The sequence below is a fragment of the Cyprinodon tularosa genome, unplaced genomic scaffold (assembly GCF_016077235.1).
Source record: "Cyprinodon tularosa strain WSP-4 unplaced genomic scaffold, ASM1607723v1 ctg4, whole genome shotgun sequence".
Lineage (NCBI taxonomy): Eukaryota > Metazoa > Chordata > Actinopteri > Cyprinodontiformes > Cyprinodontidae > Cyprinodon > Cyprinodon tularosa.
Window position 1 is genome coordinate 1,707,058 of NW_024039118.1, and position 27,275 is coordinate 1,734,332.

Genomic DNA, 27,275 nt, shown 5'->3' on the forward strand with positions numbered 1-27,275 from the left:
CAACAGAATGTTTAACATTTGCCAGTCTGAAGCACAATGTAGACAGATATTTTAGATAAATGATAAAGAATTAACCCATCCATTGACCCTTGAAAGGCCTTTACCTTATAGCTTTGTCTCACATGAACATTAATTTTCCCAAGCCTTGCTGTACATTAATTCATTTGCTCTTTATATCCTTATTTTTTTGTCTCAAGCCCCCACCCCATGTTTCCCCTTCTATGTGCCCTGTTCTCTCTCACTTGCCTTCACTAATCCTTTTGTTTGGGACTGAGGGGCCCAGGCTTTCACTAACTGCGTAGCACTGTAAGGACTGGGTCAGATCAAGGGTGCCCGCTGAGATCTCTTGTTCTCTATCAAACCAGCATACCTTATATGAATTCTTCTCTCTACAAGAACAAACACCCTTCTTTTTTAAAGTTGTCTGTTTCTTGTTTTCCAGGTTTACTTGTTTTTTTTCTTTTTGATCACTTTCTTCGCTTAGACCTATTGCCAGATATCAGCGCTTGAAGGGATATTAGCACTGTTGGGAAAATGTACTTTAGGAGCTCAGCTCTATGTTTGGTCCTCCTGTTGCATCTTTGTCAGCTGGGCAGAGTCACCAAGGGTAAAACACAGGACCAAGAGTACCTGCGGGGCACTCTCAGGGCGTTGGGTCTACCTTTGGAGACTGATGAGAAGCCCACACTCCAGAACAGCAAAATTGGACTCCTGATCAAAAAACTGCTTCAGGATGTGCACTGTGCAGAGAGGATGGGCATCACCCTGGACATGTGTGAGGAAGTAAGGCCAGTCTTATTTTTATCATGTGTCTGTCAATATATGATACGCTCTGAATAATTACTGTTATGTCCAATACTTTATACCTCTCATATTTTAGCAAAACTGCATTGGCAAAGGTCAAAATTTTAACTGGGCAGTTCAAACTCATAAATGTGCATTGATCTAAACCAGGAGTGGGGAAGGCCTACTGTCTTGGGAACCATTTAAAATGTTTAAAAGGTCTTATAAAGCCGCAAACAATTGGTTAACCTATATGATCCAGTAATTGTATTGTAAATAAATCAAATTAGACTCACATAAAGTATGAGTATGAGTATAAGTATGAGTATAAACTGTACTTTATTTCAAGGTATGGTTGAAGCTGCTGTCATTTGTCATCTCCTACAAATGACCAACTCTGAAACTGTTTTCATAAACAAACTGTTGTTTGCTAATAGGAGGCAAGCAGCTCTGCAGTAACGGACAGTCCTTCCAAATCCCCCTCTTCATAATGACTGGGCTTTCTTGTTAATACAGTAAATGCAAATCTTGCTCTCATTTTGTTTTCTCTCAGTAAATGGTCTTGTAACGTAACCAGTTATTGTTTTACATCCAAACTCTAATGAAGCATGGAAGCCCTCATTAACATACTTAGGCCCGCCATCAAATTCAAAACAGGATATTTTTATTGCAGGAAGAGCCTTGTTAAAAACTGAATTTTCCAACCAAAAAGAATAATATAAATTAAAATGCTTGTCAAAATACAGCATTTAATATCCATCTTTTTTTTCTGTAGCTATGCTCAAAACCCATAACTTTAGGTTTGCTGTGCTGATTTTTTTTTATATTTAATTGTGTTCCCGAATAGATAAAAGGGTTCTCAGGAGATCAAGGAGCCCTGAAGCCATAGGTTTTTAAACCCTGGTCTAAAACCATTCCTTTGTAGCCTTGGTTATGCATTCAGAGTCACTGTCCTGCTGGAAGAATGTGTCTGTAGGTGTGGACTCTGATGCTCTTTAAGAGGGAAATTGGGGAACTGGGCTTCTTACCTACCCTGCCAGTTTAGGTGGACAGCAATGTATCATACTCTTCCCATTTTCAGAAAAAGGAGCTTCTTAACCATTCCACAGTGGAAGATATATATATATATATATATATATATATATATATATATATATATATATATATATATATATATATATATATATATATATATATATATATATATATATATATATATATATATATATATATGTGTGTGTGTGTGTGTGTGTGTGTGTGTGTGTGTGTGTGTGTGTGTGTGTGTGTGTGTGCGTATGTTTCCATTGGCCTTTTGACATTATCTGGCAAGCCTTTATTCATTGACACCAAGCAGCCAGCAAAAAAAAAATAAAAAAATGAAAGCTTAAAAAGGAAAAAATACTATATGCTTTCAAAAAATAATTATGAAATGATCTGATGATACACACAAATACACATTTTAGCAAACCTTTTCAATTTTGGCTAATAATTAGATACTTTTTTTATACATGTCACTTAATCTTAAAAATTACATTAGTCAGAGATACTGTATAAAAAGTTGTAGGATTTAGTTTTCTTTACACGAACTGAAATCATACCAAATTGAATTCCATTAACCAATTAGCTGACATCTGATTACAGTTGTTTTCTGTGTATCATAATAAAAAGGGGACCAAGTACATTGGAAAAACTTCAATTTGATTTAGATCTGATAAAGTCTAGTTAAATCCCACAACAAAATCCTTAAAATTTTGTTATTTAAACATAAGAAAATGTGAAATATTGATAAAGTATAAATACCTCTGAAAGTCACTGCATTTGTAATTGCTGGACTGCAAGTGCAAAGGCTTGAGCTTATAGGTCACTCATGCAGAGAGGCTTTAGACATTACTTAGTTTGACCTAATAAAATGGATTTAGACATAGTGCATGTTTTCTCAGGTGGGAACTCGTTGTGGGATTTAGTGCACATTGTGCCGGGAAAGTAAGATTTAGAATTCAATTAACCAAATTCCACTGAAGATTTAAACCTAGGGTTGAGTTTTACAAGCTATTACTGGTTGATCAAATTGAGCTTTGCCTTCTTTTTCAAAACTTATACACAAGGCTGTAAAACGTATCAAATTAACGCAGTATTTTATAACAATGTGATGAACTAAATGACCTGATGTTTTACATCATTCTTGTTTTTCTTCTAACAGTGCCTGACACCGAGCAGAGCTCTCTCAGTTCTTGAAAATGACAGGATTAATCTCACTGAAGAAGACTACTATAAGATCTCAACAGTTCTGCTATATTACATAATCAACTTGAAGGACCTGTGTGTCTCAAAAGTCAGCCCTCCATCAGCCCTTTCTCCTTCATCTGGGAACTTACAGTTCTATTTGCTGCACTTCATCAATCTGAATCCAGATGAAAACAATCAGTTTCTGTCATACAGCGAGACAGACACTATTCTGCAGCTCATTAACCAGCACTATCGTCCCTCCAAAAGTGGTTTGCAAGTAGGGTCTTTCTTTTTTTTTTAGACAGATGTGTCTTTATCGAAGCAATATAAAGTTTAGATGAATTATTTATCTTTGATTTCAGTGCATTCATTCAGCTCATATTCTGAAAGAGGCGGATTTTGATGGAAATCCTGGTGCAGCTGTGGCAAAGGTGCCCAAAGTAGCAGCAGCTATCATCAGCCACATCCTGCAGGGACACTGCTTTTCAACAAGAAACCTCCCATCCCCAGACTTCTTCACAGATTACATATTTCACTCACTAAATGGTTCAAATAACCCACAGATCATAGGTAAGAAAAACATACTAACTCACAGATATTTAAGTCATCATATATAATAAAGTAGCCTCTGTTTCAAAGTACTTTGAGGCTGTAGTGGCTTTGTTAACATTTAGTTGGTTTTAAAGACTTTTAATATACTGTACCTTACTGTATGTGCAGAGCAATTATGCACAATGTTGACCGTTCTATATTACTGGATATCATCCTGTTAGCCAAGTCCTTACGTATGGTAAACCATTTTTAGTCTTTTATAATTATTTAGAAAAGGGCATGGATTACTGGGGAGTCACACAAACTTTTTTAAGTCCTCCTATCCCTGGAGAGTTAAAATTTGACAAGTTTAGACCCCCTCCCGTTCGACTAGTTGACCAAAAATCTAATGTTAAAGATTAATTCAATTTCTTCTGGACAAGAAAAAAGCAAGTTTGTATTATTTTAAAATTTTATGTACACACTTATAATAAAGACGTTTCAGATTTCCTATAACTTCTTGGATCGTGACATGGACCTTCATTATGCTTAAACTACAATTATTATTCCTAAATAGTTATTGGTCATAAATGTCTCTACCACCCCATACTTTGAAGAAGCATTTTTTTCACCTCTCTCATCTCGACCTAGACCTGGAGGAGCTTCTTCGTCAGTTAGGAGTTGGACATGGCGAAAAAGCAAAGCTTTCTTTCAATAAGAAGAAGCGAAGCATCAATGGAAGTTCACATTTGCTGAAAAATCTTAGCCAAGATACTAATGGAGAATGGGCACAGGTGAGGCTTAATAACAGTGAATTCTCGGTCATGGCAGGATCCCTTTAAAAATACTTGCAGGTGCAATGCAAATTAATTTGAAAGGCTTTATTCTCATCTAGTTTCTTTTGCATCTTTACCTATTCAGGTGTGTTTTTCAGCCAATCAGCTGGTGGATATTTTTTCTTTGGACCATCGTTTAGCCATTTCCAAGGACCAATTCAGAGAAATCTGTCCTGCCATCATTCAGCAGCTGCTAGGCAATGTCTGTGGGTCACTGCAGCAAATGCCAAGGGGGGGAGTTCCTACGGCTATTGAAAGTAAGTCAATCCACTAACTGTTCCTTTTCTCTATATGTAACAAAATTCCTTTGAATTAAATGTTATAACTTTTAAGTTTGTCTGGCATGTAAAGCAATGTTTTCGGAAATTAGGTGATGATCAGGTTTACACACTCAGAAATATCAAGAGTCTGTATACATAACACTAATGCTTCCAGGTAAAATTGGCAACACTAAACCTCATTACCAAAACTGTTAGTGAGAGAAACGTACGTGTTAATTAAAATTAAAGAGACAAAGGAACATATTAAAAGTGAAACAACATAATATGTCAGTGAACAATATTTGTCTATGATTCATAAAAACTACCTTAGAGAGTAAAACCTTTAGTATGTAGCAGTGACACTAAGTAAAAAACAACAAAGGTAACAGAATGTTGTCAGGGAAAAGAGAAACATTCTCACGGAAATACACACAAAGACTTGTGGGATTATTTCCCTGCCTTAATTATATATAGACTATTGTTTTAAAATTATCAACTCTGTGACAACTCTGATTGTTTTGAAATAATATTATAACCCTTTTAACGACAAATACTTTGCATTACACAAAATCACAACTAATTTGCTGCTAATCTATGTGACATTAAGAGAAAACTTTTTTTTATTATTTTATAATTCTAACTTATGAAGACGATACAGGACTGTCAGGTCAAAGCATTTTTGTATACAGCTATATCTGTATATAATTATGCTATTTTGTTTTGACTTTTTTTCACATTTCATACTTTTGATTTGCACAAATAAAAATACATATCAGTAGCACTGTACGTTCCTTTGTTCCAATAGAGTATGGCTACAGCACAGCTGCCATCCTGATCATCACATTTGGCTCCATGTTTGGGATATGCCTGGTTTTTTTCAACTCATGTCAGGAGACCTACACACTCATCCTGCAGCTGTTTGTGGGCCTGGCAGTGGGAACCCTTTCAGGTGATGCTCTCCTGCACCTTATTCCACAGGTATGACACAATGAATTGCAAAGACCGCTTCACACCAGACTGTAGATACACCATGATTTTCAAAAATAATCCAACCCATACAGAATATGGGTTAGATTGCAGGTTTTATGTGATAAATCAGAGAATCCTGATGTAAAAGGGATTTTATTATGAGTAAAGATGTTTGGGTGGTAAAATACTAAGTAAGTGGGGAAATTGTAGGAGTTCATTATCATGGTGGCCAAAGCAGTAAAACTAATTTACGGTACAAAATCTATATATGCACCATAAGTTAAAGCACCTTATATAGTATTCTTTTACACAGCTGATAGAAATAATAATGGTTGTTTCACCTCCAAAGAAGTGCTAACATTGAGTGTGGAGGTACAGTACAGAAACCATCAGTATTTATATATTTTTACATAAAAGAGGGGAAAGCATCCACCTACGTTTGTAATCATAATGGTATTGTATGGTGGCCGTAAAGTGTAAAACAATATTACATTACATCAGACACTTTTAAAAGTTTGACAAAACAATTAGACTAAGTGGTAGCCAGACGCTGTCAATCCGAACAGACCCACTGTTTTGTAAAACACATTAAAGTATTTGATCAAACTTGTAAAAGTCTCTCAGGTAAATCTTATATTGTTTTACATTTCCTGGTCACCAAAGTATTGGGATTGTTAAGACAACGAAAAAAACAACAACCTTCTGCTGAGTTCTTAGAATGCATTAATCTTCTGTTTGTCTTTAAACTAAAACGAGGATTTCATCTAGCAATATTCAAGTGGTGCCCCTACAGTAGAATAATTTTAATCTGGTGTTTGGGGTTCATGGCTAGCATGTCTTACTTGTGGATTCACTGTGTTTCTTTTCGTGTCCTTTGTAGATTCTTGGCCTACATGACAGTACTCACAGTCATGGTGATGAGCTCTACATTGAGCATAAGGAGTATCTGTGGAAGATCCTGGGCATGATTGCTGGAATTTATGGATTTTTTCTGATTGAAAGAATATTTTCCTTCTTGGTCCCATCTCATGGACATGTAAGGGTTTTGTTTTTTCAGCCTTTCCAGAGTTACCTACATTGAGAAAGAGCATAAATAATCATGTATCACAGCAAAAACATTAAAGCGCTGACTGATTGCTTTCTTATAAACTGTGAGAATCCTGAGAAAAACACTTTTGTCATGACTTTGGATGTTGTGTAACAATGGTCACCTGATGTTCTTTTGTCTGTAGGGTCATTGCAGTGACCTCACCCTGGACCTGAACTCTAATGGTCAGTCTCAGAGGAGCAAGTCCATTTCAACCATCCAGTTGGTGAGTCTCATCACAGCAATAGCCACATTGTAGGTTGTTTAAGGATTGCTGTCAGAAAACCCTTGTTATCTCCCTTTCTATTTTGATTTAGATAGAGAAAGGAGAAGACATTTGCAACAATCAAGTTTTGCATGATAATACTAAAAGGTGGAAATACAAGAAACAAACTAAAATTAATTAATGAATCCCTACTTTCCCTTGAATCCCTTCCTCCTCTGTAGTTATATAATGTAAGAGATGGAGTAGTGTAGGAGGGAGTAAAGAAACATAGCAAGTAGGGTGTTGGACAATAAAGGATAGCATTTCCCAGAAAGCTTGTACTGAATTGAACAGATCCCTTTAAATGCCTGCTTGAATTTATTTTTGTCAACACACACTCCATGAAAAAACAACAAAAAAGGAAGAAAAAAAGCAAATATAGAGAGAGAAAAGCACTCCATTTACTCCTAAGAAACCCTTTATTCTAAGAAAATATATAGTTTTGGTGAATCATTTTTAGATAGCTGTAGTGTTTATTACAGAAACCCTGATCAGATTAAAAAAAATAAACTTTTATTATAAAAGCTGATACTCTAAAGTTATTGTTGAGTCAGAAACTGCAATTACTTTAAAAAACAGAGGTACAGTCTGTTTTTTCTTAAGATTGAGTTGTTGTTTAAAAAGCATATCAGACTTTATCTTGCCACCACTAAAAGCCAAGTCAAATGTGATCTGATTAGGTGAGATAAACGATCATTTTGCAGGAGAAAGTCACAATAAAAGCAAAGCATTGGTTTATTACAATAAAAACAACTCATTGGTTTATTTAGTTTTGCTCTTTTATGTCAATTATGTCAAATATCATCTTGTGTGAAACAATATTAAGAACTTAAAGTGTATAGCTTTTCCATGAAGTGCAATTTTCCAAAAACGTAAGTAGAGAAAACAAAAATTCATAAAGTGTTTTATGTGAAAATTATTTGACTGATTTTTGCATAGTTTGGCAGGCATTGTAGCTTGTCAATAGGTAGTCTTAAAGTGCCACTCCAATATACTGTAGGTGAGAAGGCAATGCAAGGACAATAAAAGTTAGTAATGGTGCTACTTATAACGGTGCTGCTGCCCAACACTGTTAGTTCCTTCTGAGACAGGCCTCAAGCAATTAGGGCAAGGATGTTCAGCTCAAGTCCTCAAGTCATTGTATCCTGCAACTTTTAGATATCTACCTGATCCAACACAGCTGAATCACATTGCTTGATTACCTCTTTAGTTGAACTCATATTCTCCGGAGGCTAGGGTGGCCTTCATTCACAAGTCTCAATTTTGAGTTGAATTACAACAAGTTGTAAGTCGACCTTCAATCATAGAAGTTTTGAAAATATTTTATAAAGGTTCCAAAGTTACTTAGTGTTGGTTTAAAATTACAAACTGGAAGCTTAAAAAGCCCTGCCAAGTTGTTTACAGACTTAAGACTGGAATGCACTCTGCAGCCATAGTGTGTGACCTCCTACATAAACTTCTGTTTTTCAAATAATAAACTCTTGATAACCAGTGATCTGAAGAAATGGCTAAACACTTCAGGAAGTGAAAGGATTTGTTGAGGAGAATATACAGAAGAAACTCAAGGTCAAGATAAGAGAAAGCATGGAGGTATACAGGAAGAAGCTAGAAAGCAAACACCCCGAACTTTCCAGCAGGAAAAAAAAAAATCAGATGTGATAAACATCACTTGCTTCAAGCAGGAGACTCAGACAGATGGAAATTTGAACACAACCTAAAACTGAATGCATTCTCCAGCTGGTTCAGTTCATGAACAAGCTCAACATCCTTCTATGCTTTCCAGAGCCAAATGGAGATCATGTCCTCCCTTGTCCCAAAGATTCTCATTCACACCTCAAATGTTTCATCGTCCATCTCTGCCATGGACCTTCCTGCTGCTATGCATTTTTCCAACCAAATCAGAAGATGTTGCTGCTCACTCTGCCACCTGTCTTTCTCTTCAAGTAAAAGGGAGAGGCAAGTGGAGATACCGAATCACAATATGTCACCAGGTCCAGTTGCTGTCAGCCTCAGAGTATAAAGGACTGTGCAGATTTGTCGGATTCTGCAACACCTCTTCAGCTTTAGTCTGACTCAGGAGACAGTTCCACCACTGTGGAGGACCTCCTGCCTTGTTCCAGTACCAAAGAAGACTCATTAGCCAATTGCTATAGACCAGATGTCCTAACATCACACATCATAAAGGTCCTAGAGAGATTTCTGTTGCTAACCTCAAAAAAACAACCAGCAATAATGACTCACTGCTGTTTGCTTATCATCGTGGAGTTAGATTTTAAGATGCTATCCTACACTTGATTCAACAATCCCACTCTCATATACACAGTGGGAATAGACACGTGACATATACTGTAGACATGTGAGAATCATGTTCTCTGATTTTTCTCCAGTCCAATTAACACAATTTAGCTTAGGATACTTTGTCAGAAACTCCAGAAGACTTAGGCGGGGACATCAATTATTGCCTGTATCAAAGACTTATAAAATAAGAAAATTCGCTGGTGGAGTGTAGTTTAGATGGCAAATAAGACAAATGTGAGCTGATTACAAAAAACGAATTCATATCATCAGCTTTTTATACCATTGCGGTACCACATGTTTGTTGAATGTTATGGCTACAACAAATATCCCAAAAACGGGCACAACACTAAAACTGCTAAAGTATAAAAACTGTAAAAAAAAAAAAAAAAAAAAAAAGAAAGAAAAAGAAAGAAAAGCCAAATGACTAACAACCCAAATAGAAAAGGAGTGTCCTTTATAGATTGTTTTTTAAAGTAGGGATATTAACATTAACTTTATGCAATAAAGATGCAGCTGTGTTATATTTTCAGAAAAAGCTTGTAGTTTATGAGTTGCATGGATATTTATTTGTTAAAAAGCCTGATCCGTTATTGTTCTATAATTGAAATTGTGAAAGGTCAAAAAAGGGTTGAAAGCCTATAATAATTGTTTTCATTTTTTCAGGGCTCAGTGGAAGACGTCGTAGAGGGTCCAGAAAATCCTCCTGAACATACAAACACCGGGAGCAATCCTCATCAGAGTAAGCAAAACAGCTCATTTAAAATGTGTCTAAAAATAATGTGTTGTGTGTAATTAGTCCTCTGGCACAACAGAGGATCCTTCATTTGCACACACTCTCTTTGTGTGTCCAGGACAAGAGGTTCCCCTGCTAGCTGTGATGGTAATTGTGGGAGACAGTCTTCATAACTTTGCTGATGGCCTGGTTGTTGGGGCGGCTTTCTCCTCATCAGCCGAGACTGGCATGGCAACCACAGTGGCCATTCTGTGCCACGAGATCCCGCACGAGATGGGTGAGAGGCTATTATATTTGTTTTACTGCTGAGGCTAGAAAACAGAAATACCCTTGAGTGATCATTTTTCTGCTGCTTTTTTACTTTAAGGGGACTTTGCTGTGTTACTCAGCTCTGGGCTCTCAGTGAAGATTGCTGTACTGATGAACTTCCTCAGCGCTTTGACAGCTTTCATGGGTCTTTACATCGGACTCTGTGTCTCCTCCGACACAGATGTACAACAGTGGATATTCTCTGTCACAGCTGGAATATTTCTATATTTGTCCCTGGTAGAAATGGTGAGGCACTTTTAAATGAGGAAAAAATATTCTTAAATCTTATTATCAACAGGTCCAAAAATGAATTTATAAACATACAGTAGGTTTGGTGTAATAGTCAGCCCTTGCTAAGATTTTATCTTACATCGTTCACTAAACCAAAATACCAATAAATTTGAAAATTATGAAATGTATTGAACCCATGCCTAAAATCTCAATGAGCTTAGACAAAGGAAGGCAAAGACTTATTCTCAATTATAATTTAACCTGGATAGAAGAAAAAAAAAACACTCATCCCTCAAATATATGCAGAGGTGTCAAGTAACAAAGTACAAATACTTTGTTACCTACTTAAGTAGAAATTTTGGCTTTCTCTACTGTACTGGAATAATTATTTTTAGACAACTTTTTACCTCTACTCCTTACATTTTGTTGCAATTATCTCTGCTTTCTACTTCTATTTTCAAGATGGAATCATTAGTTTTGTTTCTTTTGAGCTCATTTTCATTATGGCATGTAGGTATAAAAAAAAATAAAAAAAATAAAAATAAAAAAAACATAAAAATAATTTGTTTCATCCAGACAATTATTTTTGTTGTGGTTGGAATTCACTACATACCAAAATAAATAGTTTTTCAAGATGATGCCAAGTTAAATTTGACACTATTGCCATTAGTTATAAAATGTAAGGAAGTTATTAATCAGATATGTAGAAAAAATTTTCATTTGAAAAAAGCGACTTTTACATTCCGTAAAAATTTAAAAATATCCACTGGACTTGGTTTCCAAGATTTGCCACCTCTCCAGGAAGCTTTCTCAATTCAAATGTCTGGATCCGCAGTGAGTTTGAGTCTTATATAGACAAAGCCTTGTATTGCTTGGAAACATGCAAATGGTAACCGATGAATGGGTCGTTTGGTTCCATCATTAGCTTTTACGTTTACACTTTTACTTGAGTAATAAGCTTAATTTTAAACTCTAACTTCTAAAAAAGTGTTTTGAAACAGTAGGATGTCTACTTCTACTTCAGAAATAAATATTTATACTTTTGACACCTCTGCAAATATAAAGAAATGTCCTACTAGTGGACAAGAAAAAAATGTTGTTGTATATTTTTCAATAGCATTTACTAAAATATGTTTAAGCTAATATTTTTTTTTATTTGCTTGATTTTTGGTTTTGCTGTATAGTTGATTTTTGCAGGAACATTAGAGAAAGGTGTGAAAATTTAAGTCCAGTCACCATCCTGTCATGTACAGAAAAAAGAATAAATAGGAAAAAAGAAAAAGAGTGAGGTAGCATTAAGCCACAAAATAAACAAAACACAGCTGTGCTCTACTACCATGCTAAGGCCAGCTGACAGCTTTGCACACAAAAGTCAACTTAACTGCATACTTCATTCTCCTTTGGCTATTATATTCTTCAATAATCTGCTATTCACGGATTTTTTTTTTTGTCCTCCAAACAAGTCATAGATGACTTCACTTCATATATGTGGTTAGAGATCAAATGGATCCTTACTTAAAGAATATATATTAGATATACCTGATGCATATATATATTTAGTTACTCTAGTATTAAATATTTTTATCACAATTATTATCTGAAAAATTATTTCTGCCTGTGTTTTTAATGGTCATAGTATATCCTGGGCTGGGGACAATTGACCCGTTTGTCCCCCCCTGTTGGTTGGTGTGACCATGGTTAATGCTTATGTCATCCTGTAGTGCTTTGTTTAATCTAATGATCAAAGACTAAGGACAATGATGCCATCCTTTGCTTTAGTTCAATAAGTATCCTTTGATTAAAAAGAATATCAGCATAATCAGGATATGTTAGATATAAAGACACACTAAAGAAAATAAAGGTGTTGGCTGAACACTTACAAAAGCCTCATATCATGCAATACCCACTATTACTGCAAACGACACAACACACATTACTCTGTTCAGTCTATTCTTCCTGTTGTTCAATAATGTACAGCTGCAATACCACCCACACATATGTTAATATTCAGTGACGTGCGGTGAGGTTCATAGCTGGTGAGGCACTGACGTCATCAGAATCAGATTTGCAAATAGATGCATAGATTGACAGCAGTTTACAGGTTATGTTTCACTTCTGCATCCTTACACATACAAACTGTAGCTCACAAAACACACATTTCCTTAAAAAACAAAACAAAATAAATGTTATTACTGTCTTACCTTTACTTATAAATGAATAGAAGTCCTCCTTATCTTCCTTCAGTTTTAAAAGTCTCTCTGTCTCAATGGAGATCACTGCCAGGGAAGAAAGCCTTCCTTGATCCGTCCTGTTCCTGCCTTATGTTTTCAGTCTCTTGAGCACCCCCTGCCATGAGGCAAGAGAACTGCCTGCCTCACCTCGAACTTGTTCTCTGCCGTTTATAATCGCTCATTACACGAAACACGTTACACAAACACAGTTGGTGACAAAAAGCTCTGTACATTATATACATAAGCCAAATTATTAGAAATAAGTTCACATATTACATTTGTTTAAACCATTTTATTGACGCCGTACAGCAACATGCTCTCTCCGCTTTGCAGCCAGCGCAGAGCCAGGGGTTGCGCAATCCAAGGTGAGGCAGAGCTCGCTGCTGCCTCACCGGCATCGCTTCCAAGCATTTGAATGGGAAAATAAGAAAATTCAGCGATTTTGAACAAATAAAAATCGAAATTGGTGAAGCTACATGAAAAATGAATATTTTTTAGTACAAACCACCGGATGAATATAACAATTTAAATTACTTTATGATTATATATTTTCTTTCTTTCCATGATGGCTGGTGAGGCACTGCCTCACCTGCCTCCCCTGACCGCACGTCACTGTTAATATTCTCAGATTTGCTCCTTGCCTGCTTTTGAAAAAAAAAATGAAAAAAAAAACTTGAATGATTTTGTTGGTATTTCTCTGCATTATCACCAATTGCAGGAAGCCATTTTGCTGCAGCATTTACCAACTAGCGTTGCCTCTGCTGACCACCTTAGGCTGGTGTTTTCTTATTTCTGTATTTGTGTATTATTCTAGCTTGGATCTATTAAGAGCGAGAAAAAAACTTTTTGAAAAAAATGATAGTCTGTAAGCCATTTATTTACCATCTAGTTATGCTACAGGAACCATATTTTTTTTTTTTTACTTACTAACAATGTAATCAAAATAATCTTTTTTTAGCAAGCCTCAAAAAACAACATTCTCTATTAGATGTATCATTTTATTAGGAACCAATAAGAAAGGAGATAAATAATAATAATAATAAATAGTAATAATGCTAATTGCTGAGTTTGGTCAAACATGTTTTTGTTTAACCTCTTATCTTCCCTCTCTCATTAGCTGCCGGAGATGAATCGAGTGAAGACCAACAGGCCATTTGTCACATTTCTCCTGCAGAACCTCGGTTTGCTTTTGGGCTGGACTTGTCTTTTGTTGCTTGCACTTTTTGAACATGAACTAAAATTCTAAAATAGATGTTGACCTGCTCTGCTGGTTTTAACTTTATATTTATCTCATTGTGCATTGTACATATTAATCTATCAGACACGAGCGTTACTTTTTGGACAAAATGTTACAATACATCATCTCACAATTACAGCATTGGATCATAAATAAATGCTTTAGTTCACTGATGGTTGAGAAGTTTTCTATATTCATTGAGATTTACATTGCATAGCATTTTGATTTTTACTGACATTGGCTTACATCGGCACTCCCCACTATTGAAAGAAAATAAAATCTGAGAATTTGCTGTTTTTCACTTTGTTATGTTCTTTTTCCATGATTTTTTCCCATGATTTAAAAAAAGGGCAGAGCAACAGGAGTAGATGTGGTTTAATGCTGTTGATATGAAAAACTTTAAGGTTAAAGAAGCCACCTCTCTTTCAGGCAGTAAGATTTTCTACATCTATCTATAAAGCTCTGTTGGGATAGTTGTTACTCTCATCTCCGACACTTTGTTCTTTGTTTTTTGAGGTCTCTGTATGATCCAATATGAGGGCATTTCCACCCACCTGAACCACACGTTCTCTCCATCCACCAACCTGGGTGACTAATGCCTGGTACTGTACAAACACACAGAGAGTCCGACCCACACAGTGCAAAACACTCTTCAGCTGTCAAAGTGGACCTTCAGGAGGAGGAGGAGGTAGAGGAAGCAGGATGAATACATCAGCTGCAATGAAACAAATGAAAGATAATTTGACCACAGAAATAAATTTGTGGTACTCAAATGGTGAGTGGGCTCAAAAAAGTTTAGTTTCTTTATTGATCAGCCGGCTATAATTGGCATTCCTCTTTGTTAAACTGCAAAATCAGTTTCATCAGTGCTGTGGGATTATTCACCTATCATGTCAAAAAAAAAGCTGACTCCGCTTAGTGCAGAGTCCAAACAATTGAAGGAAGTCAACTGCATTTTCTACTGTTCTTGCAAATTTGCTGTCAGCTTAGAAAATGCCAGCACTCATTGGCATTTCCAGGAAAACATTGAACATACACATTTGAGAGTACATCTGCTCTTCAACAGTCGAAATGTCAGTTTTTGGCATGTTTGCCACTTTTCAAGGCAACTATTGCCAGAATGGAGGAAGGAATAGCTTTCATCTGGGGGCGCATTGTTGAAGCACTGTCTATCCTTGCATTCTCAGCAGAGACCTAGCAGAAGAGTTTAGAAGGGCATCAGGGCACCAGAACACACAAACAAGTGAGAAAAACAGACACGGGCAGGAAACATAAAAAGATTTCCCTTTGAATTTGAACAGTATCCATTGTTTTTATCCTCAGACAAGATCACACTGGCACTGTTTTTTAGTACCTAAAGTATTTCATACTGTCTGAGACGTTCATGTGCAGTTTGTCCCATTTTAATTACACCTTTAAATGTAAGAATAACACTTAAAAGCATCACAAGAAGAGTGGTGCCTAGTGGTAAAAGTAGTGTGCTTGTGCTCTGAGAAGGTTACAATTACCCGGTTCGATCCCCACAGTCTGACCTCTGAGTGCCTGAGCAAGACCCACCCCCAATTGGTCCCCAGGTGCCGCACAATGGCAGCCCATTACTGCCCAAGAGGCTGTTTATTGTTATTATTAAGAATTTTGAGAAATCTGTATAATTTCTGGACAATATTAATTTATGCACACATTTTCATATTTTTTGCAAGAAATCAGTTCGTATGTATTTATGTATGTATGTATGTATGTATGGATGGATGTATGGACGGACGGACGGATGGACGGACCGACCGACCGACACTCAGACGGACAGACAGACAGACTGGCTAACAACACAAAAAATCTGTGAATAAATAATTTACTTATTCTCTACTTTAACTATTCTTGCAATTATTATGGCTTTGACAATAAAAAAAGTAAAATTCAATCTCTTTCCAAACTTTGTAGAAACCTTATATTTGCAAATTAGATACTGTCATATAAAATTTCTGCAAAAATACTTTTTTCCCATGGCACCACATCTGTTTGTATGTATTAATGATCCCACACGTAAATACACCAAATATTGGTACCACTATTAAAAAATATCTTTAGTAGTTGTGCTTTAACCTCATTAGGACTAAATGGTTAATATCTTAAAACCTCGCCTAACTATAATCGCAGGTTACTGAGAACTTCTCCAAATCAATGTGAAGTCTTTGTGCATTTAGAGGCCAAAAAATGCAACTACACCATGAACCACAAGAGGGCGATGATGAAACATTAACACGTCAAAGATGTTATTTTGTCAGAGAAGGCTGCAGCTCACTGCACCACTCCATAGATGGGTGGCATAGAATTATTTTTACAGAGCTACTCTAAAAAATTGTTCCTATATAGTTATTGACAATACGTGTTTTTATAAGGAAAAGAACAACATGTGAAACTTAGCAAAAACTAGATAGCCAATAAAGTTAAAGTAGATAGATAAAAAAGATCTGGGGTTGCACAATTACAATATTAAACAACATCTAGAAGAACATCAGCCATGCATATTTTTTGCTTTTTTTTAAACCTATTATTTCAGTTCCGTTTATTTATATAGTGCCAATTCACAACACATGTCATCTCAAGGCACTTTACAGTTAACCAGAACCTACAGTCAAATTGATTTAAAGTTTTCTTTCTAAGGAAAAACAGTTGATTGCATTGGGTCATTGATTCAAAGGCAATCTCTTACACTACACTAAGCATGCTTGTAGCAACAGTGGAGAGGAAAAATTCCCTTTTAACAGGAGAAACCTCGAGCAGAACCAGGCTCAGTGTGAGCGGCCATCTGCCGAGGCCGCCTGGGGTTCAAGGAGACAGCAGAGATACAAAAAGCAACTTTAAAAGGCGGCCTGGTCCAGGAAACACTTAAGCCAGACAGATGAGCTCTGAGCCAACTCCCATGTCAGAGGATGAAGAGATCACATCCATCGGTCAAAGTCAGAGAAACAGACTTACACTGAAAAACAGGCCAAGCTCCAACATCTAACATCAAACAAAGGTGTTGATGGCAGCAGCACAGCTGATATTTCTCTCCAGGAATGGTGTCAAAGCCAAACAGGAACAGACGAGGTGAAGCTACTATGAGAAAAAACAGAGAGAGCATAACTTTAGAGATTGAGCTAACCGATTCTGCAGAGGGGGAGAATAGAGATAGAATGAAGCTGAATGATGAAAAAGGGGTTCCTATGTCCTCCTGCAGTCTAAGCCTATAGCAGCATAACTATAGAAATAGCTCAGGATTGCCCGAGCCTCTCTAACTATAAGCTTTATCAAAAAAGAAAGTTTTAAGCGTTCCCTAAAAGTAGACATGGTTTCTGCCTCACGGACTAAAACTGGTACGGTAGTTGGTTCCACAGGAGAGGAGCCTGATAACTAAAGGATCTGCCTCCCATTCCCAATTTTAGAAATTCTAGGAATCACTAGTAAACCTGTAGATGGAGAGCAAAGTGCTCTGTTAGGAACATAAGGTACAATCATATCTCTGATATAAGACTGAGCTTGGCAATTTAAGGCTTTATATGTGAGAAGGAGGATTTTAAATTCTATTTTGAAATTAACAAGAAGCCAATGAAGAAAAGCCAGGATAGGAGAGACATGATCTCTCTTTTCAATTTTGATAAGAACTCTGGCTGCAGCATTTTGGATCTGCTGAAGGCTTTTAACTACAGTTTTTGGATTTCATTTAAGAAATGCGTGCACTAGTTTCTAAGCACCCCCCCTGGACAGGATATTTCAAATTTTTTACAATATTCCGCAGATGAAAGAAGGAAATTCTAGAAACCTTTTGATATGGGATTTAAAAGACAGGTCCTAATCAAAAATAAAACCAATATTTTTTATTTTATTATCTGAGATAAGTTCAATCCCATCCAAATGTAGTTACTGACGAAACCAGCAATTAGAATAAGAAAACAATTTTACATACAACATATCAATCATTAGATTTCAGTCAACATACCAACTGGTTGTTTGGGAGGAATCCCAGGAACTTAAACAGTCTATCCCACCAACACAAATGTAAACGTGGAATTTGAAAAATGTTTATGAAACTTTAAATTCATTTTGTGAGACAAAATGTATCTGTCTGAGACAAGGACTCCAGATCAATCTGGTGTTTAGTAGATGATGGATCAATTGAAAGCCCTTCACTGAGGACCTGTGATCATGTAGGTCTGCTTTTCTTCAAAAGACCTGGAGAACATTGACTACAAAGTTATTAATATATTTGAGAACATTTCAAATCTTGGGGACATTTGAACTAAACTGAAAATGTGTGCGGTTAAGGCCATTTGAAGTGTTTCAAGGAAATTATGATCTAAAAAATATCTACCACATTAAGAATGCTTCTCCAAAAACATTTCCAAGAAGAAATAACATTTTGGGAAGAGCTTTTTTGACTTAAAAAAAAAAAAGCATCCCAATCCCTAACCCTAACTCAATCATTTTTCAAAGCTTTGCTCAAAGTATAATCTGAAAATGGAAAGAGTATAGAACGACTATGAACATTACCAAGACATGGCAATTCATCCAAACTGACAGGTGGACCAAGAAAAAAAAAAAAACTACAAGTTTCTCTAAAGCTATACAACGGATATTCACCTGCCAGCCTCTGAGTAGAGGCTAATTACGCTTTCTGAATCATTGCTATTTTTTTCCAAAAAAAAGTTAAACGCCCAAAGATGTTTTAACACAGTGCCCTTTAGTGGCATCTGGTGGTCAAAAGTATAAAAAGAAACATTAAAATTAGCTACACTTAAACTGTTTCTGTTTAATTGCCACATGACTGCTTAGTCTCTTATCAGCCTGTTATTGTGCTACTTTATTTTTTGAAGATATTAGAGGTTTAGTTTAGTTGGAAAGTTATGTTATGTCTGTTATTCTGATTAACAAAATAATCTTGAGAATGTATAATATATATATATATATATATATATATATATATATATATATATATATATATATATATATATATATATATATATATATATATATATATATATATATATATATATATATATATATATATATATATATATTTCCTCTTAAGATATTATTTTCCACTTAAGATATTTTATAGGTTCTACATGTGTTCTATTTTCTTCTATATAGAATTAATCTTCCAGATTTTCTCTAAAGTTGTTTTATAATTATAGCATGTATATATATATATATATATATATATATATATATATATATATATATATATATATATATATATATATATATATATATATATATATATATATAAAGGGTGTCCACTAAAGATACTTCACTTTTTCCATTATTTATTACTGTCTAGTGTTATGTGTGCATTCTGAGCTGCGAGTTTAAAGAAAATTGATTCATAATGAAAGTAAAGATTCTTGATCATTTCTTATGTCTCCTTTCTGCCTCCCTTTTTTTTGTTTTGTACTTTTTTAAGACAGGCATGGATGGGTGGAGCTTAATATATGGCAAATCTCTAAGAAAGTCAGCTAAGAGGCTAAAACATGGAGTGGAAGCTATCCATAAAGTGAGCAAAACAGTACATGAAGACCTACAGTATAAAGTAAGGGTTTAAGGTCTGCCTGAATTTGGCCCTTGAGAGTCGCTTTCATGCAGGTTTTAGGTTTCCCTGCACCTTCAGCACAGCTGATTTCCATTGATAGCGGATTGAGAACTGCAATAATCAGAATCAGCTGTTTTGAGCAGGGAGCCCTCTGAAACCTGCAGGACAGTAGCCCCTCTTGGGCAGGCCTGGTTTAGATGGTTCAACACAGCAGACACAGTTAATGACCAGAACTGTGTCTTACTTATATTATTTATTAACCCTCAAACTATTGCTCAGGTATAATGTCCACTCATAAAAATAACACATACAGTTGTTTAGTAACAGGAAAGCAGTTTCTAAAATACCTACTAAAAGCAGCAGACTAAATAAAGAAAGTTAAGAAAAATATCAAGTACAATTTTCATACCACCTCCACAATTCACTTCGTATTTTACTATTATAATTACATTACAACCTGATAAATACATCAAAGCTTGTGGTCCATGTACATTTTTTTCCAGCTTAAAAAATTTACATCTGCACAAAACAATCCAACGTTTCATTATTTGTAATAATACTCTAAGCCATCATATAAAGAAGAATCATCTGTAGAGTTTTTAAACGTACACTATAGTCTTTTACCATAGAGTTACAGAAAAGAACTGGCAGCATAGTTACCATTATGATACTTTAAACATTTTTTAGTGTTATTAAAATGTTCAGTTTTGTATTGTTATTTCAAAAATAAAGGATATGACAGTTTTTCTTATTGCTGTCAGTTACCAATAGCTGTTCATTTACAGCAGAATTCCAACAGAATCAACTTCTTATTTTCTAATGCATCACTCCACCTTAAATCCACTAAGAAAAATAATAGATTTAGGTTTTCTACTGTTCTTTTAATTGTGCTATACTCTTTTCCTAAAATACAGCAATTTACTGCTAATAATTCCTTACTATCATGTCGTATTTTCTGCATTTTTTGGAAATTTACCTCAAACTGCAGGTGGGAAGATAAATTTGATGCTCTTTTTTTCATCCACATTTCACAGTTTATTTGCTGAGCAGAATTTTAATTTTGTTTGTAAGTGATGTAAAGTATATTGACAGTGTTTTGTTTTTCTTTAGCCTACTGTCCATTCAGAGTCGTAGCCAGAACATTTTTATAAGGGTGGTCAGGCAATAACCAATGTACACTGAACGGTGGCCGAAAGTGGATAGGCACCAGAACCTCAGGGTCAATCTATACTGTTCCAACAGAAAAATTAACAAGAAAAACGTACATATTTTCTAAAGAAAGACAAACTACACTTTCCTACAGCCTTTGCTAACAAATAGACGCATATATCCATATAATAAACATCCATGCTGTCTAGATAAAAGGTATAGTGGATAAAATTCTTTCAAGTTTGGGTTTAGGGGCAAACATCTTCTCCATTGTCATTACTTTATTACCACTTTTATCAATAATCATTCTGCATACAATTAATAGTTAAAAGTGGTAATATTTTACTTGATTATGTGTTTATTAAAATAGTTATTTATCTTTGATTACATTGAAGACTCCTAAATGACTTGCAGAGACACAACATTTTCCACATCATTTACCCCATATAACACAAACTGTAGTTCTGAAAAGAGCATGAATTCTGTACTTATCATCTTTAATGTTAGAATGTTGATGTCCATAAGTAACCACAACAAATTAGAATGTTTTGAATATTCCACCTGCGAGTATTACTTCGGCCTTCATCTGTATTAGAAGGGAAAAAATGGTAGGGGTGGCCAAAGGAGTGGCCAATGATTGGCTAAGGGTGGCCATGGCCTCCCCTGGCCCCTCATCTAGCTCCACCCCTGTGTCCATGTCATGATGGAGTGATTCAGTGGCTAGCTACATTTCACAGATGCTAGATGACTGCCACATGTCTAATGTAACCTGTGGACAAACATATTTTACCAGTTAATTGATGAAGCATAAGAATAATGCCTTGGAAGAGTGTTGCCCAAGTTGTCAGAGCACTGAGAGGGTTGCAAGTACACGGTTCGATCCCCATGGCTTCCACTCTGGGTCTCTGAGCAAAACCCTTAACCCCACACTGCTCCCCAGGCAATGCACAATGGCAGCCCACTGCTCCCCAATGGATGGGTTGAATGCAGAAAGTTCATTTCCACATTGTGGGACAATAAAGGGATTAACATTTACATAATAATGTAAATACAACACACTATACCATATAAGACTTATTTTATTCTGAATGTTGGGTGGTATTCCATGTTAGTGCTGAAGAAGATACACTGTCTGGGAAATACATTATTTCAGGGGATTAAATGGTATATTTCAGAGTGAGGCACCAAGACCGGACGGGGCAACGTTTTATCAAAAGACTGGCAAAAATATGAAGAAAAATATGAAAGCAAAAAATAGCCAATCCTAGAGGTGAGTATTGGCATGAGTGTTGCGATTCGATACATGTTGCGATACTTGGGTCACGATACGATATTATCACGATATTGCAGTATCACTATATATTGCCATATTTTCCCCAGCTATCAAAATCAAATGATGAGATAAAACAGCAAGTGCTGTATATTTTCATCAGAAAATATTGATTAGGTATTATTATCCATGTTGTTTGGGGTTTTCTTCCACTGTGACTGCCTCAAATACAGATTTGGTGCTGCACGCACATTTAAAGGGCTCCACAGCGCTTTCTGCCAGAGTGGTGGTGCAGAGGTAGCCCATTTTCCCATCAATGTTTTATGTAACCAATTTTTTTTTTTGAAAATCGATACTAAGAAGTGAAAGATCGATATTATATTGGGCAGCCGAATATCATGATATATCGCCAAAACGATTATTTCCCACAACCCTAGCCAATCCACATGTATCCAGAAAGCAAATTTAGATGAAATTTGTAGATTTTGAGAATGCATTGTGAAAGTTAACTTAAAAATACTGAAAGGTTAATTGTTGATTATTTTTGACAGCAAATAATGTGAATTTTACAGTAATATAATGACAACCGTGCAGCGAGTTGTTTAATACTTTTTTTTTTCCTTCTACTTGTTCTGCAATGTTCATCCATTGTAACTGTGAGGAGGTTGAGGTGTTGGCGGCGGATGAGAGGGGGCATGGAGCTGAGCTCTCTCTCTGTGTGTGGGAAGGAGAGAGCTGATCGGGAGGCTCGCTGATGCTGAAGGCTAAAATAAAGCAGGAGTCACATCCTCACCAGCATCGGAATCTGAAAGGCAGCACAAACCTATTCAGTAAAAGCTCCTCCTCTGAAGCACTCGACTCAAACTTTAAAATTGGCTCTGAGAGCAGATCCACAAGCAGCTCCTCTCATCTGCTCAACACACATGTGCTCAACATGCACTTTCCCGTTCATTTTGGTCACAACTGGGGTATTTCTCCTAGAAAAAGGGGCTTGTTGACTGTTTGTTGTATTATATGATGTAATGGTCATCAGCAATAGCCCTAAAACTAGAGCAGAAGAACATCTGGACATTCACATGGAGACTCTGGAACATCCTATCCTTCAAGTAAGTTACTTAATCTTAATGTCGCTTTAACCTCGTGCTCTTTTGACATTTCTTAAAATAAACCCTTTTTTCCTCCTTCCTCTTTTTTTATTGGTAACATAAATCCAGTAACTTGAGATCCATTTTACTTTTTGTGACCAATGTATTTAGATCAATTTAAGTTTAATAATAGATATTTATTATATATTGGGTTTTCTATGTTTGCTTTAGGTTTCAGGTGTTTTAGTTTACAAATTGTATCTATTCTCCTTAATTTATATTTTACAGTTGATTTATTTATTTTTCCTTTTTTTAAATTTAGTTAGATCATTTCTAGTTGTTTTATTCATGTCTATAAAACTTAACTTCTTTGTGTTAAAATGCCACAAAAGTAAGTCAGATTACATTAATGTTTTATTTAAATTTCAAGTTTTTTAATTTCAAAAGCTTTTATTTAAATCCTGGTGCATTTTAGCTACAGGTTGCATTAAAACATCTTTGAGCAGCTTTTAAGCGTTATTATTATGATGAATAATTTCTTTTGCCTGATCTGCAATGTTGTCATCGTTGGTTTTAATGTAAAATGAGCTGGTGTTTTACTTTACCCGGTCAATTGCTCACATTTCTCTGGCTTTATTACAACATATCCACAGTTATAACACAAATGTCATGATAATATGTTGATCTCTATGTTTTGTAGCCTAGTTTGGGTCTTTAAGGTTGTGCCTGCTCTCATATGGTAAAAAACAGGCTATTGAGGAGCAGTTAGAACAGCTCTCTGTGTTCTCGTTTTATATGCATATTTAACATGTCCCAGGAGACGGAGCTAGACTGAAAGTCAGGCTGGAAATAAATGTCTGTTATTCAGTTGCTAATGACAACATATGAGCATTTGCGCTCCAGGCTACTTTTCCAACCCCTTCATCTAACTGCAGACGAAGTGGACCACCCACATAATTGCCATGATTCTGTGAAATTGAATTTTACCCCTAAAAGAAAACCATTTTATTTTTAGATTAACAGCACATTGATGATTAATTAAAGTACTGTAGAACTGTTTCTGGTTGGATGCTTCTTACTTGGCAGAATTTGTTTTCCATTGAATAAATAATATTTGTTTCATTTTGTCTCTTTAGGTCCAAAGCAAAGGAGCCCGGAGAAAAAGTCGGTTTAAAGGATCAGATGGCAGCACTTCCTCTGACACTACAACTAACAGCCTTGTTCGCCAGGTAACTTCCAAATTGCTAATTTTTTTTGTTTAAATTTTTTTCAGCCCTAACAGTTTTTGGTAAAGCCAAGCCTTCTTTACCAGAGATACATTTACAACATGTCAATTTGCACATATTTACATATGTAGACAGCAAAAACTGCAGTAAGAGAGAGATCGGATGGATGGATGGATGGATGGATGGATGGATGGATGGATGAATGGATGGAAGGAAGGAAGGAAGGAAGGAAGGAAGGAAGGAAGGAAGGAAGGAAGGAAGGAAGGAAGGAAGGAAGGAAGGAAGGAAGGAAGGAAGGAAGGAAGGAAGGAAAAGGAAAATTGATAAAAGAAAGGAGGAAAATACATGCATATGATAAATCATGGATTAATGAAATGGTGATATGTTAGATGATAGTGTGTATTTCTGAATAAATTAAGAAAGAAATCTGTGGGTGGCTGTATCGACCAATTTAAGTTTATATGTAACTACATCTGGGAATGCAAATATTTTGCACAGGGTTTTTTATTTTATATTTACTTAGACCTGAAAACAGATTTCTTATTTTTCCGGACTGCATAGTAACCCTGAGTTTAATGAGGTGCATTTTGATGTCCTGTAAACATTGTCTTTCCTTTGGAGTCTTACACTTGTGTTTGTGTGTGTCTGAGTTTTTTTTGTAAACATATTGACAGTAAAAGCAAACTGGTTTAAGAGCTAAACCTCAGTCATCATCATCCATCATGGATAAGATGTGCACAGCAGCGAAAGGCTTTTGTAAACACCTCTGGGTACACTGTGTTGAGTAGAAGTCTCTCGTCTGGGCTGCATGCAGTTTGTTATAAAGCAGACCTTGCGAGGAACATATTTAATGAGCCTGCTCTTTGTTGAGCTGACCTGCAAAGGGACAGGACAGGTTGAGCTGATGATGTACACTCCTGAATATTTCTGCCTTTTTTGGAGGAGGTACAGATCGTCTTGTATTTGGCATGGTGGCGGCAGAGAGATGGGAGCCCGAGATCAGAACAAAATGGCACCTCCTAGACGGCCATCTGCTTCATCTCAGGGCTTCAGAGAAACTGCTTGATAGAAGTTACCAAACTGTTTGACCAACACCCCAGGGAGCTCATTCTCATTCCCACAGCCCTTTACCAACTGAGCATTTTCCCTGCAGTAAGTCTTCTCATAAGAGGGCAGGGATTTGTTATCTGTCTGCTTTGTTACACCATCATCTAAAGAATATTATGCCTGTTTTATAGCTCAGGAACATGAAAATGAGGCCAGCGAGGACCTTGAATACTGAACAAAAATACCCTTCTTTACATATTTGCTACAGGACAGTCCCAGAAATAGCAAGCTTTCCCGTAACCTCCCTCCTGTTTGGATAATAATGTAAACACTGTTATTCAGCTGTGGTAACAGCTCTGACCTTATTCTTTTGTTTGTTGTGAATTATAGTTCCCCTTTACACCATGTTGGGAAAAGTGATACTAATCAGTCCTCTTGTCTTCACTGAAGGGAGATAAAGTAGCTTACTGGTAGTAAAGAGTTTTGAATAATGTTGAATGTTTTTCAACTTCCTGTCTGACCTTTTGTTTCTGCACTTTATAGATGTTTCAGACCTGTAGGTGTCTTCAGAGAACCTCTTAAGCATAGCTGATCGATTCCATCTAGCTCTAGGCATTAACTCAAACTTCCACTAACTTCTCACCAATGGCCCCTCACAGACAGAATTACTCATGCTCAGAGACAGGGAGCCGGTTGCGAGAGAAGGGAAGAGAGATGCTCCCTGTGGTCATGGCCCGATGCCCTTGTGGAGGAGGCTGGGAAGGATGCAGGGCCATGCCAGACATGACTGCTTAGCCGTGGGAGTAGCGAGGTTGCTGTTTAACTGTAAATCAGCGCTCCATTGAGACGGGAGGAGGGCAATGCTGACTCAGATTTGATAGAAAGTGTAAACATCCACAGGTAAATGTTTTCATATTTTCATGGAGGTGGATGGGTCTTGCTGTTGGAAAGCGTGGTTTGCACCATCTGTCTATTTTTAAGTGTGCTTAAGAGTTTGAATCCCTTTTTGCACTGTCTAAATCACGTTGTTCTTTAGCAATGCTTTGTCCAAGTGCAAGGAAGCAAAATTCCACCTGGTTGTTATTGACCAGCCATCTATCCACCCATTTTGTTAAGGTTCTTTGTACTACACACTCTACCAATTACAAAAATGTTTATCATAACTTCCTAATGAAGTATCGTATTCATACTTTCCTTGAAACGCGGATATTCAAGGTTCAAATCTTGCTCTGGGCCTTTTTTGGCATAAGTGTGCTCTTCCTCCTCTATCTCTTTGTCCCCCAGTCCACAAAATACACTTTATTCTAACTAGTTTATCTAAATAAACAGTAGTGACTGTTTAAGAATAAGGTGGTGTATTTCTGGTTGGATGGAGGGTTGGTTTGGCAACCTGCCCAGGTGTACCTGCCCCTCACTCCTGTATTGCTGATGAGACCTCCTCATTACCCTAACCCAGGGGTCGGCAACCCAAACTGCCCAAAGAGCCATATTGGACCAAAAAAACCAAATATAAATCTGTCTGGAGCCGCAAAAATATAAAAGTCTTATATAAGCCTTGTATGGCAACACGGGCTCTGTGTATCAGCCCACTGTAAAAAAAAAAAAAAAAAAAAAAAAAAAAGAATTACGTGGGCTTAAATATATAATAAGCATTTATGATCAAATGTTTATTCTGGAGCAAATTTCACATACAGTATTAGCATGAGGTGAGGGACGTACGGTGAACGCTCTTCATCGGCCTTCACCGCGTGATTTAAATTTTGTTGCATTGATGAAATTATAGAAACACAATAAAGGATCTTTCTATGGTGAACGTGTTTCTGTTCGGAGGAGCTGATTGAGTCATGGGGAACCAAGCAGGAACTGACATCCATCAGAGCAGCGCTCTCTGGTGAAATATCACCAGCATTCCTTGGTGATATTTTTATTTTCA

At 36.3% G+C, this 27,275-nt stretch overlaps 2 protein-coding genes across 3 annotated transcripts in view; both read left to right on the top strand.

The window, feature by feature from the left end:
* Positions 1-279: 279 nt before the first annotated feature.
* LOC119791654 (zinc transporter ZIP12-like) lies at positions 280-14,297 on the top strand. The gene is made up of 12 exons (XM_038297873.1): positions 280-783; positions 2,984-3,286; positions 3,372-3,579; positions 4,192-4,334; positions 4,462-4,633; positions 5,442-5,614; positions 6,486-6,641; positions 6,838-6,918; positions 9,919-9,994; positions 10,107-10,265; positions 10,356-10,543; positions 13,877-14,297. The coding sequence occupies exons 1-12, from the start codon at positions 535-537 to the stop codon at positions 14,003-14,005; spliced, it is 2,037 nt and encodes a 678-aa protein (XP_038153801.1). The 5' UTR covers positions 280-534; the 3' UTR covers positions 14,006-14,297.
* An 8,484-nt stretch (positions 14,298-22,781) lies between these two features.
* cacnb2a (calcium channel, voltage-dependent, beta 2a) overlaps positions 22,782-27,275 on the top strand; it is a 93,237-nt gene continuing 88,743 nt past the window's right edge. For both annotated transcript variants that reach the window (XM_038297970.1, XM_038297973.1), the window contains exons 1-2: positions 22,782-23,090; positions 24,206-24,298. In XM_038297970.1, coding sequence (XP_038153898.1) covers positions 23,007-23,090; positions 24,206-24,298 — 177 coding nt within the window. In that variant the 5' untranslated portion in view covers positions 22,782-23,006. The remainder of the gene's footprint in view (positions 23,091-24,205; positions 24,299-27,275) is intronic.

Bases quoted from the DNA above. Each gene is read 5' to 3' on its own strand.
- LOC119791654 (XM_038297873.1), top strand. From the start codon at position 535: ATGTACTTTAGGAGCTCAGCTCTATGTTTGGTCCTCCTGTTGCATCTT. The intron at 6,642-6,837 runs GTAAGGGTTTTG...TTTTGTCTGTAG, and splicing joins TGGTCCCATCTCATGGACAT to GGTCATTGCAGTGACCTCAC. The intron at 10,266-10,355 runs GTGAGAGGCTAT...TTTTACTTTAAG, and splicing joins CGAGATCCCGCACGAGATGG to GGGACTTTGCTGTGTTACTC.